Source organism: Desarmillaria tabescens, assembly GCF_030435595.1.
Source record: "Desarmillaria tabescens strain CCBAS 213 chromosome Unknown EV420scaffold_188, whole genome shotgun sequence".
In the NCBI taxonomy this organism is placed as follows: domain Eukaryota; kingdom Fungi; phylum Basidiomycota; class Agaricomycetes; order Agaricales; family Physalacriaceae; genus Desarmillaria; species Desarmillaria tabescens.
In genome coordinates this window covers 27378-43462 of record NW_026848487.1, presented here as the reverse complement: position 1 = coordinate 43462, position 16085 = coordinate 27378, and the positions used below count along the sequence as shown (strand labels likewise).

The 16085-nt window shown below is 48.4% G+C and overlaps 1 protein-coding gene across 1 annotated transcript; it reads left to right on the top strand.

Annotated features, from left to right (window-relative positions):
* The first annotated feature begins 11038 nt into the window (after positions 1–11038).
* Positions 11039–13849, top strand: EV420DRAFT_399330 (cytochrome P450). The gene is made up of 13 exons (XM_060481974.1): positions 11039–11097; positions 11153–11691; positions 11751–12075; positions 12130–12278; positions 12334–12449; positions 12502–12607; positions 12663–12676; positions 12722–12911; positions 12968–13049; positions 13098–13223; positions 13279–13289; positions 13340–13469; positions 13520–13849. The coding sequence occupies exons 2-13, from the start codon at positions 11439–11441 to the stop codon at positions 13599–13601; spliced, it is 1584 nt and encodes a 527-aa protein (XP_060321730.1). The 5' UTR covers positions 11039–11097; positions 11153–11438; the 3' UTR covers positions 13602–13849.
* The last annotated feature ends 2236 nt before the right edge of the window (positions 13850–16085 follow it).

Genomic DNA, 16085 nt, shown 5'->3' with positions numbered 1-16085 from the left:
ACCGAATTAACGTGCCCGAGTAGTCTTTAACGCTACTCCTGTTGAAAACTGTACGTGTGCTTCCTGTTCCCGACGCGTACTGATTGCGACATTCGAACATAGCCTGCCGATGTCGAAACAGATGGAGATGACGAGTACACGGAATCCTCGGCCTCTAATCCCAAGAAAAGAAGGATAGATGAAATCGAAACGGATGAAACAGCCGAGGGGAAGAAACCAAGAGTTTAAGCTACTTGGGCTGATGACAGAGATGACATTTGCCGTACAACCCCGGTATTGGTTTGAATTTGCGAGATTCGAGGTTAAATTCGCCACACACAATTAAACGCCATATCGAGAAGGGCCATTCGTCAAAAGTAATGGTTACCAGTTCCTTGAAACTGAGTAGTCAGCCACAGAAAAGGAAGGCATGGTCCCAGTGAAAGACAGACCTGGGTAACCCGCCAAGTTCCCCACAGAAAACGGCAAACGGCGCCTCGGACCGTATACATTCCCCAAGCAGCATCTTTCCCTCCGTCAAGCCGATATCCGACCACGTGACTTTGAGCCGTTGAATTCACACCGTGACGGTGACCCCCAACTCCCGCGCCGCGCTTGGGAACCAGATCTAAACAGAAACCACCACCACACCCACGATGTCGGAAAAGCCCACAGTAGAGCCTACCGAGGAGGGAGAGCCTGAAGTCGTCACTGAAAACGACCCCCCAGTCATCTTTGACGAGGAGGAGGAGAGTGACGAGTATGAGGTGGAGGTACCGTCATCGGAGCCGTGGTGCCGTGCATCGCGCTGATATCCCGTACAGCAGGACGACGACGATGACGATTACGAAGAGGAAGATGAAGAAGAGGAACAGAACGGCGCCGGGGTACGTCCTTGCGCCAGCTCAACGAGGGGCTTTACTGACGCGCGCACTCCTCTTGTAGAAATCCAGCTTGACAGCACTTCTACTGGAAAACGTGCGCTGATTTGTTTTGTTTCCCATCCAATCCAACGTGATGTTCACAGCCAAACGGTGAAGCTGCCGCCGAGGAAGAGGAAGCTGATGAAGCAGACGAAGACGAGGAGTACGCCGAGGTCCCTGCACCGGCTGCTGCCGCTAAGAAGAGGGCTATAGATGAAGTCGAGGCACACGAAGGCGAAGATGTTGGGGCGAAGAAAGTTAAAGCTTGAATGGGAGCTGGAAGGAAGTCAAGAATTGTTAGAATGTGCTGATTTATTACTAAATACCGTTGTTCTCTGTGTTGTAAAATGTACAATGTATCTTTGTTATCGGTCAAGCATTCTATGGTCATTGAAAGTAGATCTTGGCATCATAAAGACCAAGTGAAGTTATCCTTGAAGAATTGTTGAGGAGAACCTCGCGGGGTTGATTGATGTCGATGACTCCCCATAACAAAAGGTCCAATACTTAGTCGAGTAGCGACAGAAAAAAAGATGCCGCTTTGTCCACACAAGTAGGGAACAGAAATTTTCGGTGCAGGCAAGAGGGAGGACGGAAAGAAGGAAGAATAATCGATTAAATCGATGGGTTAAGGGCTATAGGGTGGCTTGTAATCATGCTGACTCACTTGTAGATAAGATAAGACAAAAAATCTCCGCTTTCCCACGACCATTCCTCGCGTGTAATAACCGAACCACCAACTCCTCTCCACCTTCGATTTGTTCCAATACTAGGACGACAACCCACCAATATTTCCTCACTTGTATCACCACCATGTCTGTTCCATCGACTTCGGGTCAAGAGGCCACCCAGCAATTGGGTCAGGACAAAAAGAAACTCGACACGGCCATCCACAAGAGTGGCGTGCCTTCGGATGGCGGTAATGAATCATTTGATTCGGAGGACGACTCTTCATTATCAAGTTCGGAGTCGTCTGAGGTCAGCCGAAACTACTTTACGCGCCGGAAAGTCGTGTGACGCGCGAATTTTCAGGACGACCAAGATGCAGATGGCGACGAGCGAGTGAGTATCTAAACACATCGCGATATTTTACTATTGACTATCAACGACTAGGGAAATTTGACTTTGCTGCTGTTGAAGAACGTGCGTACCCTCCCTACAGCTTACGTCTATCTTTCACTAAATGTATTCCAGCCGGATGACTATCCAGACGAGGACTCCGAAGAAGACTCGGATTATGAATTCTCTGATAGGGACACTGTACCCACCACCTCCGACGGGAGTTCCTTGTCGTCGTTCTCCAGCTCGGATGGGGAAGGAAGCAGCGATGAATCTGAAGTGAGCAGTTACTCTCCCTGGTTGACGCGTTTGACGTGAACGTAGGCTTAGGACGACGATGGTGACCAAAAAGAAGGCCCCAACTTAACGGCGTTAATGATTGCAGTAAGTGGCGCCGCTTCTGTATTAAGCGTGACTAAGTATTGCAGGAGCCTGGCCCTGCCGATGAGGAAGAGGACGAGGAAGGCAGTACTTCGCAGCATTAGCCGAACAGAAACTGCTTCTGTTACACCATCCCACTTTACGCAAGACTTTTTCCATTCAAAAGCGTGATTCTTAACGTGACACCCTTACCAAAAGCCCGAACGACATACACGTACGGACCGGTTGAGAATACTTGAACCTTGTTTATAATTCCGAGCGTGGTATCTTGCAGCAGAGTTGACTATAATACAGGAAAGCAGAGCTAAGTAGATGCCAGAAAATATAGCATATGTCCTGCAGAACCGTCAGCCGCGAAGCGAAAATAATCAGAGTAATACTCACCTTCATCGCTGTTTTATGCCCATGGCAGCGAGACGTATCTCCCTCCTAGCTTTCAGAGCAACATCTTCTAGATAAGCATTGATCCAAGGTAGAGCCACAGCCGCCAGCAGCACGACTGCGATCAAGAAGTAGAGGGTAGGTATGACAGACGCCGGAAGGACTCCGAAGTACAGCGGTTCGACGACCACCGTGAATGGTACAGCAGTAGGCCTGTCGACAGACATGCCCGGTGTAAGTACGCCAGTATCGACGAGGCGTATTCGAGCGTATTTAAGACGCGCCGGTGGGTCGGAAGACTTGGCGCTGGTGATGGAGTCCCCGTCAAGGATATCAATGAGAAAATCGGTTGGATCCTGTCCATGTCTTCTTAACATCGCCAAGCTGAAGGATTTTGGTGCTACGCACGTATGCTGCCCAGGATATTCGTAACGTGAATTTCGTGAATCGCTGCCAGTCGTCATTCGATAGGTCCAGTTTGAGCCAGAGTTCGTGTGGGCAAGGCGAGTTTGGGCATACGGCCGTTAGAGGCGTTCCCAATGGCGCTGGTACAATCTCGTATTGCCTTTGGCTGTCGCTGGCACTGAGGGCCGCCCTGGGTATGATAGAGTGAGTATATGCGTGCGACTTGCTGCTGCATCAGCTCACCACTCCGTGCCAACAGCTATCGGCGCCTGCATGGCTGAACTCGCATAGAAATTGGCTATCTCAGTATTGGCAACGGCGAGAATAGAGAGGTAGAGCAAGAGCAAGCATCGTAACATTGTGGTGGTGGCGGTCGCTGACCAAGAGTGGTAAGCATCGCGTCGGCTGTCGAACGCCTGTCAACTACACTTCTATCACGACGACCACCATGTGTGTAAAAAGTTGTACTACGCTTGTACAGTAAATCCTTCTCTGTATTCACGGTCCTTCGAGTCACCATTTTCTGTCGTATTTCTTCCATTCTTCGCAGTATGGCTCCGGGTCCTCGCTGGAAACGGGCCATCGAAAACGCCCTGGCAGCGAACGAGAAATCAATTGGTGCGGCGCAGCCTTTCTCAACATTCTCTTCGTGCTAACCCCAAGTAGTCACTCAGCTAGCCTCCATCGACCCTACGACACCGATACCCCATGTCCGTTCCCTCATTTTCCGAGGTTTCATCAACCCCACCACGAACCCAGAACTTCCTCTCTTACTCTTCACAACCGACAGCCGCACGCCCAAAACGTCGCAAATAATCTCCAACCCTCACGTCCAACTCGCATGGTGGATCGAGGGCGCGAAAGAGCAGTACCGTGTCGCAGGTCTCGCGACCATCATCCCTGCCCCGACCAACAGTTTGTACAAGCACTTCCTCCACTCTACGCAAGCTGGAAACAGCAGCGGCTCCATGGGAATACTCTTCAGAGAAGGCTTTGACTGGGAAGCGAAGAGGCAGGAAGTCTACAAAAGCATGAGTCCCTACATGAAAGCATCGTGGTGCCGGCCTACCCCTGGTTCACCGCTTGTAGGCGGAGAAGAAGAGGCGAAGAAATGGCCTCTCAAGTTGGAGGAGCCTAATGCCGAAGGAGAGTGGAGCAGTGAAGAGAACAAGCGCCTTTGGGAGACAGCGTTAAGCCATTTCGCCTTGCTGGTGGTCGACCCGACGGACGTTGACTATCTCGAGCTGGGTTCTGTGCCAGATCGCAGGACAAGGTTTTGGAAGAACGATAAGGGTTCTTGGGACGAAGAGGCTCTTATGCCGTGATTATATGCGCTGTACCTTTTTTTTTCTATTTCGTTATCCTTTTAGACGTCCTTGATAGCTTACTATGTACCGTTGCAGATATTTCATAGAATACACGATACCGTCGACACGTTGAAACATAGATATCATTGGTTGCCATGACGGAGGGCGTATGGTGAACTTTAGCAGGTTTCTTCCAAAGCTAATAACCTTACCAGGGGGGCTCGTGTCTCGCTGCAGGAATAAGATCTCTTGGGTCTGTACTTACATGCTGCATCTCAAATGCTGACCTGCCGCAGACAATAGACAAGAAGCTCTCGAAGCTTCTGAACACAAGATCACGCTAGCATTTACTGTACGCTCGAAGAAAGCAGGTACTAAGATTCCTAAGATCCCAGCTTTCTTCACATCGGCTATACTCATATAGTTACAAAGCTAGAAAACAACGGGGTCTGGGAACTCGGTAATTAAGAGCTTGAAAGCGGCTTCCGATGAACTCATCTGCAGAATCACTTCCTGAATATGTTGGTAAAGTACCAAGCCCAACGACCGGTAATCTGGGCACGTATCTGGTATTCAGTATGTGAGTTTCTCTCTGTCCGTCTTCGCCTTCCCTTATTTTCCTATATTTTAGAGCGGATACCAGCTGACATATATCCTAAAACGAGTCATCGAGGATGGGTCTATTCATGGTTGGCATCAAGCAGGATCAGCATCGGCGCAAGTCCTGCGAACGCAATAAATGCAAGAGACATAAGAGCCGAGGTGGAAACGAGGACTCGTAGCTTTCTCTACGGGTCAAACCGATCTCCAACTCTAGGCAATTTACAGTTACCGGAGAATGGCAACCTTCCTTGCATTAAGAGGAATGGTGGTAGTCCATGGTAGTCCATTCAACGTGATTTCACCGCGCATCGCGGGCTCAAAAGGAAATGCAATGCCATTGCATTTCTAATCAAAAGACAAAATAGACCGTAATTGGTTCATTTCATTTGGATGATGGAAAAGACGACGAACTGTAGAGACAAAGACACCAATCTTTGAATTTAAGAGCCTGTAACAAATTCAGAGACAGGTGGTATTACATTTCATGGAGGAAAGATGTCAGCAGACTTCGATGGTCCCTTCAGCACTCCACATTGTCAATGAAGTACTGGTTGTCATCGCCAACAATGTTGCCAGCGGGATTGTATTCGCAAGTGACATACCTATCAAATGCCAAAAGAAGTTAGTTCACAACTTTACATAAAAATGATCAAACTGACCATCCCGGTGTATCATTTGTTCCATCGCAGTTCACCCGTGCACACCCAACGGTGGTAGTACTCTTCCATACCAACTGCGTGAAGTGACCGGTATCGTCCGAGAACCCCGGGTTGCTGCAGTTATAAGAATCCCCCTCATCACCCCAAGCTTCGACTGAAGCCTCTGGTGACTCGTATCCTGCAGCGAGGTTCTCGCCGTAGTCCCCTCCCTAAATTAAATAAGCCATAAAGACGAGTGACAACAAAAGGGGATGAAGAGGATCACGAACACTGTGCTCAAACACGCACGACTGGCTATGGTTCAGTGCATACGCAGCGAGGGTGTCGTCCCAAGTCAACGCGTCGGCACCGTGTGCGCTTCTGTACGAGTTGGTAGTGTTGAGGATAGCTGACTGGAATGCATCGTCGTCTGTCCAACTAGAGTCCTAACATTGATGATGAGCACCGCCAATGCATTATTAAAAGCGAGAGTAAGAGTACATCGCGAGCAACTTGCGTGCTGATTTTCTAAAACATGCTGTCAGCTGGCACGAACGAAACGACTGGCAGCACAGACGAAATCACTCACGGCTTGGACAGCCACGGCACAGGCGAAGAGTAAGACGGAGAGGCGGGCGAAGGACATGTTGGATGAGGTGCGAAAGTAATTTTCTCCTCCTCTTATACCTTCGACCGGAAGGAATAATTACCAAACGATGGTAGGAGACCTCGCCCATATGGAATCCATCATACATATTCCATGATAACCGTTGCCAGACTCTCAGCTGCGCGCAGAGTTTAGGCGCGGCTTCGGATAAACGCGTCGAATGTAAAGAACAGGCATAACAACCCCGCCAGTTTCTATGCGACTTGGGTAGACATTTCTCCACGGTTCGGTGCCGGAAGGTAGCATCTTCGTCGTAGAAAGTTTGTATCCATGCAGACCTGTCAAAGACTTGAGCTCCAGTGGGTTGATCTTTCGAGGGAAAGAGTTTGTGTGGAGTCCACTGGCAGTGGTTAGAATGACTGCCTAGAATCGTCGCCAACCATGGTACGCGGGGATATAGAAGATGCCAGGGTAGAGACTCAGTTACTGGCCTGGAATGTTGTAGACGAAGGAGTCCGGACGCCGTCGGTGTCGTAGCCTCGTTTCCACCTATACATCCGATAGAATGATATTTTGATATTCTGGTAAGAGTTATTGCCGCGCTCCACTGCCAAGAACTGCAGTCCGACTGCAACCATGGTCATGTCCCGGAAATATCCAACTAATCCACCGAAGACGACTTGAAGAGACGGAGACCAAGACTCTATTCGGACATCGGTACGGTGTGCATTGGCAAATTACGTGACAGAAAATGCCAACTCGACTGCTTCCTCGTAGTCAGTGGATCCTAACGTGCCACGGGTACCAACCAAAATGGTTAATCCGGCATACCGTAGTGACGCTAGAATGCATGCAACGTCGAGACATGATCTGGTAGAGAGAAATTCCACTCTAAGATTCCTGAAAAGCCAAGCTTCGTCGCCAGCAAGATTCTAGCCCGTTTGTTTAGATAAATTTTTATTCTGCCCCGTCTTAACAACGCCATCAGCGAAATCGGCCTTCAAGTTTGGGTCAGAAGTATATCGTCTCCTTGTTTCCGTTCATGCCAGTTGGTCCGTCCACAAGCTCTAGTCCGTTTTCATATGGCAATCGGTCAGAACAGAAACTAAACCTCCCCCCAGCGGAGCGTAAGACAGGTTTCTCTCGGATATAACCTGACGTGCAAAGATATCCATCCAGTGCAGAAGCGCGAGATTGAATGCAGTTCTGTTATTCCCTTATCGCCAAAAACAGTGTTTATGAAGGATCATAATCTAACCTAAGGCGCTTTCGGAGTATCGTCGATACTCCGGCATCCTCAATAGAGCAAGGGCTCACCGACACGGAGCGTTCGATTGTATTACAGGCATATTTTGACTCGTAGGAATGGCACCGAGGAGCAGCAGGAGCTCGCATTAACGCGTCGTTCGTCGTGCACGTCGAAGTTACTTAAGAACAGATTTGTGGCTGTGCCTCTGCCCTCTGCTAAAAGTTTGTCCTTTCCCCGTTCGGACTACTCGGTCGCATTTTCATTTCGTCCCGCAACGGTGGCACTGGCCAGTGGACATGCATTTAGTCCAGATTCGAGTGGTATGCCATCTTTATATTTAATTCGCCATCTACCCATCACTTCTCAGCTGTTCATCGGTATTCAGTTCTGACAGAGAAGCGCACCTATACACCACGGCATGATGTAAGGAATTGTACTATGATCAGAGTTCTCTATTTTAATACTCTTACCTGCACAATTTGGGAGCTTGCACTCCATTACAGGTGGTTGATGATTTCTCGGTTATAAAACGGTGTACCGCAGCATTGATGATAATATAAATAGGGATTCCCCTTAGTTTTGTGCCAGTACGAGGGTCTCTCTTCCTTCTCGAGTCAGCCAGGCAGTCCAATAATGTTCGGCTTCTTCAGCGCTCAGGACTTTTTCCTTGTTATCTTTGCTTTGATATTCGTCTGGGGCCTCTTTCGCCGTAGCCGCCGCAATGCACCACTCCCTCCTGGTCCTAGGGGACTACCACTCATTGGCAACCTCGTAGATATGCCCTCTGAGAAGGAATGGTTTACCTTCGATCGATGGGCGAAGGAATATGGTAAGACGTCTTCGCCGTCAACTTTGCAGTTTCACTGAAGTTTGTTTGAAGGTGACATCGCATCGGTTTCCATCCTTGGACAGCGTATTGTCATAGTAAATTCGGCTCAAGTGGCTATGGACATGTTGGACAAGAAAAGCTCTATTTTTTCGGACCGGCCGGTCGTCACTATGGGTGGTGAACTGGTAGGATGGAAGAAAATCCTAGGTCTCATGCCGTATGGCGCGCGCTTTCGCAACTATCGCCGGCGAGCACATCAACTCTTCGGAAACAATGCAGCAATGAAGCAATTCCTGCCGATGGAGGAACTCGAGACGCACAGGTTTTTGAAGAGACTGCTTGATAAACCGGATGATCTATCTACTCACATTCGGAAGTAGGCGACGTTGATTTTAAACTGTATTATTGATAGCTGATGCTCTCAAGAACTGCAGGGGCTATCATCCTGCAGATTGCTTATGGATACGAGATCCAAGAAGACGAAGATCCGTTTGTGGAGCTGGCAGAACAGGCAATGCACCAGTTCTCTCTTTCCGTGGCTTCTGGCGGGTTTTTGGTCAACCTTGTTCCATCCTGTAAGTTACTTGACCTCGACCTGTTCACATACGCTAATTGCAGTACGTGTAGTACGCTACATTCCAGACTGGTTTCCGGGCGCAGAATTTAAACGGATCGCTAAACGCTGGGCATCGACACTAAGTGATATGGTGGAAAAACCCTATGATTATGTGAAGCAGAAAATGGTGAGAATATAACACTCTACCCATGGTTATTCTCAGTGCCTTCAGGCTATCGGGGAGGCTCGCATTTCCTTTACTTCGAAGCAGCTTGATGCTGGTGTGAATGCCGAGGAAGAGGTGGATCTTAAATGGCTCGCAGCATCTCTTTATGCCGGTCGGTAATCGAAGAATCGCATTTATCCATGACTCATCTTCCGTTTCCGCAGGTGGAGCTGATACTGTACGAGTTTCCTTTCCCCCACAGACCGCCTGACCGAATCAGGTTTCAGACCGTCGCGTCAATCTACGCGTTCTTTAAAGCTATGCTTTTGTTTCCCGAAGTTCAAGCAAAAGCACAAGCAGAGATCGATGCAGTCGTCGGGAATGATAAGCTACCTGGCTTCGATGACCGAGAGCGCCTACCTTATATCAACGCTCTAGTGCTCGAAGTTTCTCGTTGGCATACCATCGCACCAACAGGTTTGGAACAAGTGATTCATCTGTAATACTTATTGCTTACCTTTCAAACTCCAGGTATCCCCCATTGTGTCACTGAGGATGATGTCCATTCCGGTTATTTTATTCCGAAAGGTTCTATTGTATTGGCGAACATATGGTATGAAGATGCGTATCATGCCATCTCCTGACCTTGTCTCATGAGCACTAGGAAAATGCTTCACGATCCCGCAGTCTACGATAAGCCGTTTGAGTTCAGGCCCGAAAGGTTCATTCGAACTGAAGACAAAGAGCCGGAATTCGATCCCTATAACGTGTCATTTGGATTCGGTCGTCGGTGGGTCCTTCCGCCTTGATAAGTGTGAACTGCCAGTTTCAAGCCTAACGGGCTATAACTATGCAGGATATGCCCCGGTGCGCTCTCTCAGACCTTTTCTCGCAATGTGTACTAAATTCAAGATGTAGGCAGGGTTCTAGCCGACGCCTCGATCTTCATATCCTGTGCTATGGTATTGGCGGTCTTCAATATTTCGAAGTACCGTGAAGGTGGCATTGTTTTCGAACCAGATACAGAAACTACTTCTGGGACTGTGAGGTGCGTTAATTTTCTCCGGGTTCAGATGATATCTCTCAACCTGTAGTCTACCTTCTTCAGCCACCCGACACCATTCAAATGTACAATTAAGCCTAGGAGCGAAAAGGCCTTGGGACTCATCAACGAGGAGAGGTTCGTATGAATCTCTGCCGGAATAGTTGTCTAGCACGAAGCATACCGGGTCATCACATCTATCCGATTCGTTCCATAGAACTCGAAGCTGCAGTATGCTTCATATGACCTGTCGGCTGCCAACAGTACCCATCAGACCACGCTACGTAATCCTATCTACCACCTCGGCACTGCCGTACACGCCCTGCACTTTGAATTCGTGAGTCTCCATCCAGAGAGGCAAAGCTCGAATCTGATCAAGAGCGACGTGATCCGTGCCATTTTGTTGAATACAGTAAGGGAAAACCAGGATGCTGATCGGCTGTACGCTGAGAAGAAGCTCCTGGTCAGCGTGAAACACGAGAAGATAAGCCTTGCCCCACCTCATCGAAAGAGAGGTCCAGTTAGAGACGATCCAGTGCGACCTGAAAGTACAGGCCAGGGCCTTACGATTGTTGCATGTTTCGTGCTGTTCATTTGGGACTAGACGAGTCCCAAGTCCTTCCTTCCTTCCTTCCTTCCGACTGATCTGTCACTGCAGCTGGATACCGGCGCGCAGTGGATGTACGTGTCTAGCACTGCCGGCGTCAGCCTGATACTAAAAAGGCTACGATACCACCTGGTCAGTACTTACTACCCGGACTCGGAGGGCCGATTGACTCCACTGAACCATGATTCTCGGCTGCCATCTTCACCGCCATATCGGCTGCCAGTGGGTACTGGTAGGCTCAATTGAACGGCGTCAGGACGAAAGATAGTTCTTTGACGTTTTATAGCCTATAGAGCAAGTCGTTTTCCTGAACCAGCCTTGCCGAACTCGACGGTGGTTGCTCTGAGACTTGAGGTTCAAATTTGGTACGGATATATAGCCATTCTTTCAGTCATCTTCGTGAATTTTATTAGGTTCCAGTGCGATTCTTTGGGATACATACGTGGTTATTTAAATTTTGTATCCAAAACAAACGTCATAGCAAGTAACTTGGTTTTCTGTATAAATAATATCTACCTTTCTTCTACCAGGTATCTTATGCAAAATGTCGTCGCAAGAACATGGAAGTCCCTTCTACTTTCCTAGCTCCGCGGCGACAAGGTACCGGAAAGAAATCAGGGCCGAGTCAAACCAACTTACATTCTCTAATCCCCGTGGCAGTTTCAGACGACCACAACTGGCTGATAAGAAACGCGTAGTATAAGAGATGCGGTCCGACTCTTTGTCCACCCACCCCAGGATAATTGAAGACGACCCCACAATGGAGTCTTCCCCTCTCCTTGCTATTATCATCATCGCCATCATCAGCCTTATATCGGCCACCTGGTTTACTTTCTACCGAACCCGTCGCAATGAGCCCTTTCCTCCCGGACCCAAAGGACTCCCCTTAGCCGGGAACCTTCTTGACATACCCTCGGAAAAAGAATGGCTCACTTTCGCTAAATGGGGCGAAATATACGGTATAACATTGACTATGATTTCAATGACCCCGAAAGTGCTCACACGTTGTTTCTCAAAGGTGACATTTTGTCGATTTCCATCCTTGGACGCCGCATGGTTGTAATAAACTCAGCTCAGACGGCTATTGACATTCTCGAAAAGAAAAGCATTATTTATTCAGAGAGACCAGTCATGGGAATGGCTGGCGAACTCGTGGGCTTCAAAAACGCGCTCGTTCTCCTCTCTCCTGGCACCCGTTTCCGTAATCAACGTCGACTCACCCATCAGCAATTTGGGAGTAGTGCAGCTATAAAGCAATTCTCACTGATTGTTGAGTCCGAGACGCGTCGCCTTTTGAAGAGACTCTCTGACAAGCCTGAACATTTGGCCGAACATATTAGAACGTGAGTGGTGTTACTTTCGTTGATACAGATGCCGTTGATAGAGTAATTTTCAAGGACTACTGGGGCCATCGTGCTGCGGATTATTTATGGGTACGAGGTTCAGCAAGAAAATGATCTGTTCGTAGAGATGGTAGACAAAGTGACGCAATACTTTGCTCTTTCCATGACTCCTGGTAGCTTTCTTGCCAATCCTATCCCCATGTGTAAGTGACGCCATATAGACCTGTGCTTTCACAAGGACTAAATCCGAACGTTAAGTACGGCATATTCCGGATTGGTTCCCTGGTGCAGGGTTCAAGCAGATAGCCAAAGAATGGCGCTCGACAACATTTCTTATGATAGACACGATATACGATTTTGTGAAGCAGCAAATGGTAGGATTGCCAGCATTTTGTGCGAAGATATTCTGACAATCATGTACTATAGGCCACCGGAAAGGCCTGTGTTTCCTTTACTTCGAAGCTGCTCGAAAGCGGGCTAAACATGGAGAAAGAATTTGACATTAAATGGCTTGCAGCTACTCTGCATGGTGGTCAGTCCATCATCTCTCAATGTCGTTTCTCCTATTTTATAGTTTATCACAACAGCTGGTGCTGATACCGTAAGCTTCAGTCCGTGTTCAATGCATCATCTAACCAACGGTTAGACCGTTGCTGCAATTTATGCGTTCTTCAAAGCGATGCTTCTGTTTCCTGATGTTCAAACGAAAGCGCAGGCAGAAATCGATGCTGTCGTCGGGAATGACAGGCTACCTCAGTTTGACGACCGAGAGCATCTGGCGTATATTAATGCTCTTGTCCTTGAAGTCTCGCGATGGCATACTGTTGCGCCATTAGGTGAGCCCTGGGCACAGTAGTCTCTCATACCCGAGTTTCTGACGCTCGGAAAATAGCTGTTCCTCATTCTGTCAGAAAGGATGATGTACATTCTGGATATCTCATTAAAAAGGGAACCCTGGTCCTGCCGAATATATGGTATGACGGTGTGATCCTGGCCCATACTCATTTACGTACCTTCGTTAGGAAAATGCTTCACGATCCTGTAGTATACAAAGAACCATTCGATTTCAATCCTGAAAGGTTTATTCGAACGAAGGACAGGGAACCGGAAGCTGATCCCTATAAAGTTGCGTTTGGATTTGGCCGTCGGTGAGTTTTCTTAACTTGTGGCTAGAAATTACCGGTTAACTTAACATCATCATAGTATCTGTCCTGGTACGCCCTTTCAGGCCAGTGCTTGAGCTATGCATTGACAATGAATGCAGGTAGACTGCTGGCCGATAGTTCAATATTCATCGTATGTGCAATGGTGCTCGCGGTTTTCGATATTTCGAAGTACTCTGAAAATGGTGTTATTCTCGAACCGGACACCGGGCATACAGCTGGGAATATAAGGCAAGGAAGTCTTTCAGCTACCGAATCTTTACTAAATAAAATTTCCGCAGTCACCCGACACCATTTAAGTGTATGATCAAGGCGAGAAGCGAGAGGGCGTTGGACCTGATCAACAGGGAGAGCTCTGTATGAGAAGTTTTTAGGAGAAAACTCGTAGTACGGTTGCTTGTCCTTAGTTTAGATCTAGCCTAGGTAATTTTGCGTTCGATTTCATATATCCGCCATCTTCGTGCAAGAATGGACTACGATTGACGATACGAACTTAGGTCAACAGTGGAGGATGCGCCGACAACGCAACGATGACACCAGCGATAATCCAGATTTTCTCCATGTTTGGTGTTCCATCGTGTCGGCTACAGCATACTATCTGAGCATACATAAAACCGTGCTCAGTGCCACGAAAGATGAACGACGCGCTTTTTGACTCACAAAAGAGCCGATATATGCGCCCCTTGACCAGGTCGTACGGTCCATTAGGTGAGTAAGTATGGAATCTGCGCGAAAGTTTCCGATACTCACGATATCCCGATATTAAGCTCTACCTCACTCTGTGAGTGACGACGGTGTGATGAAAGGAGACCGAGTCTGTTTAAATAAATATTTAGGCCAGTTCACGTGGAGCTCGTGATACTCAGAGAACATTTAACAATGGACAGGTAACATATACCTAATTTTTATTTAACTGAAGGTGCGTTTTGGTAATACTCTCTAACAAAGAGACTCGGTGTCTCACCGTAAGGCCTGCTCAGTACTATGCAATATGTAATATCTTCGTGGGCCTGTAAATTCACTAGATATACCGTGACCAAATGCTGCAAGAGGAAACGCGTCCAGGATTCACCTATTCACACCCACTTCTTGATATCTTCATCGTTCGGCCCATCTGGCGCGTCCGACGCAGCAAGATTGCACTGATGGAAGACGCGTACTTGATCCCGTCCAAAGACGCCGACCACGGAATGCATAACACCGCGATTGTGGAAAAGCATCAAATCTTTTTCTTGCCTGAGAAGCAAGTCAACTCTAAGTCTGTTAAGCACTCAGCGGGAAGCTTACCAGGCATGCGGATAGACGAACTTGGGGGCAATACCAGGCCGTTGCATCTCATAACAGAGTTTTCTCACTTCCTTCAAATCTGTTATATGCGCTCCATCTGGATACAACGTGCCTTCTCGTCTCGCTTCGGCAGGCACTGGATCAAGATAAATCTCCATGATTGCACAAGGATGAACCTCGAGGTGCAGATCCCCGGTCACTGGATTTTTCCACAGCTATTGATAAAGCAGTGAGCGGCATTTATCCAAACCATGCCCGTCCGAACTCACAAATGGATAAACCTTTATCTTCTCCTTGTCCCAGTCCAACTCCCCCAAACTCTTTTCCCGGCCTTCCGACTCTAATCCCAGTCCCGTCTCTACCGCGCACGCGTCCTTCATCCACTCAAAAGGCTTCGGCGCATACTTAGCCTTCGCTCTCACCGCAACGCTCTTCATCTCCCGCGGGAGAGCATCGAACATCACCTTTCCCGACACGAACGCCGTAGTTCCTAACGGGACCTCCAGCTCATCACCACTCCCATCATCGTACCTCACTACCTGATTAGGACCTCTGGGCACGCGAATCCCATATAGGGCCGTCACCTTTGGTGGATCGAGATCGTACAAAGCCGCGTCCATATGCCAACGGAAGAACCTCGTTACACCTCGTGCTTCGTCTTCATCGGATACGCGCGTCTTGTGAAAGCTCGAATGGTGCGCGTGTTGGAGCACGGCTTCAGGGATGCCCTCGTGGTCCCGGACAGTCCCGTGTCCGATGAGCTGCACCTGGGGAACGCGAGGAATCGTTTTGAGGTACGAGTGAAGGATGGACGTTTTGGTTTGGTCGACTTTGCTGTTACCATGTCCGTAGGCGGTGGAGTTGGGGTCGAAAGCCTTTTGTGGACGTTTAGGGAAGGGAGAGGAAAGGTTTTCTGAGCTCTTACCTTTACCAGGTCACGTATCTCCTCTGGGGTTAGGTCAACGTTGCGAAACAAGAGCGCTCCATGCTGTGTTTATGTTCGATAAGAACACTGTAGCATGGGAATTAGAACGAACCGTGTATAACGCCTTTTCAACTTGTTCGAATGAGGCTCCTTGAAGATAGGACGGGTGGAGGCCTTTGACTTCTCGTCCAAAGTCATCCAATTTTGCTGGATCTGCAGACGCTGGGAGGGGTAGAGGGACTAGATCGATCGTCATTATACATGGATCATGAAAGTCAAGCCGAAGACTTTATATAGACCATTGTACCTGGTGCTTCCGTACCCTGGGAATGAATCACGAGTTATCGTATCTGACACTCATCTGGATTCAAAAAAGGGGCAGAAGATGGCATGGTAGATATCATATATAGCAATCATATCAAACAAGAATAGAAATGTCGCCGGTCTACAGTACCAGTAGCATCACAGGGACAGGCAGAGTCAGAGGTGCGTACTCGATCAGATATCGAACCAGGATCACTGTCACTGTGTTCTGCTGAGGCAGAGATCAGACACAGGACCACTTGCGCCGGAAATGAAACAGAGTTTTCCTCAGCAGCCTCGGTGAAGAAGCCCGAGTCCAGCAAATATCGAGA

Excerpts from the sequence above, each read along its gene's own strand:
- EV420DRAFT_399330 (XM_060481974.1), top strand. The coding sequence starts at position 11,439 with ATGCGGTCCGACTCTTTGTCCACCCACCCCAGGATAATTGAAGACGAC. Across the intron at positions 12,279-12,333 it reads TGCCAATCCTATCCCCATGT|TACGGCATATTCCGGATTGG; the intron begins GTAAGTGACGCC and ends CCGAACGTTAAG. Across the intron at positions 13,050-13,097 it reads CTGGTCCTGCCGAATATATG|GAAAATGCTTCACGATCCTG; the intron begins GTATGACGGTGT and ends TACCTTCGTTAG.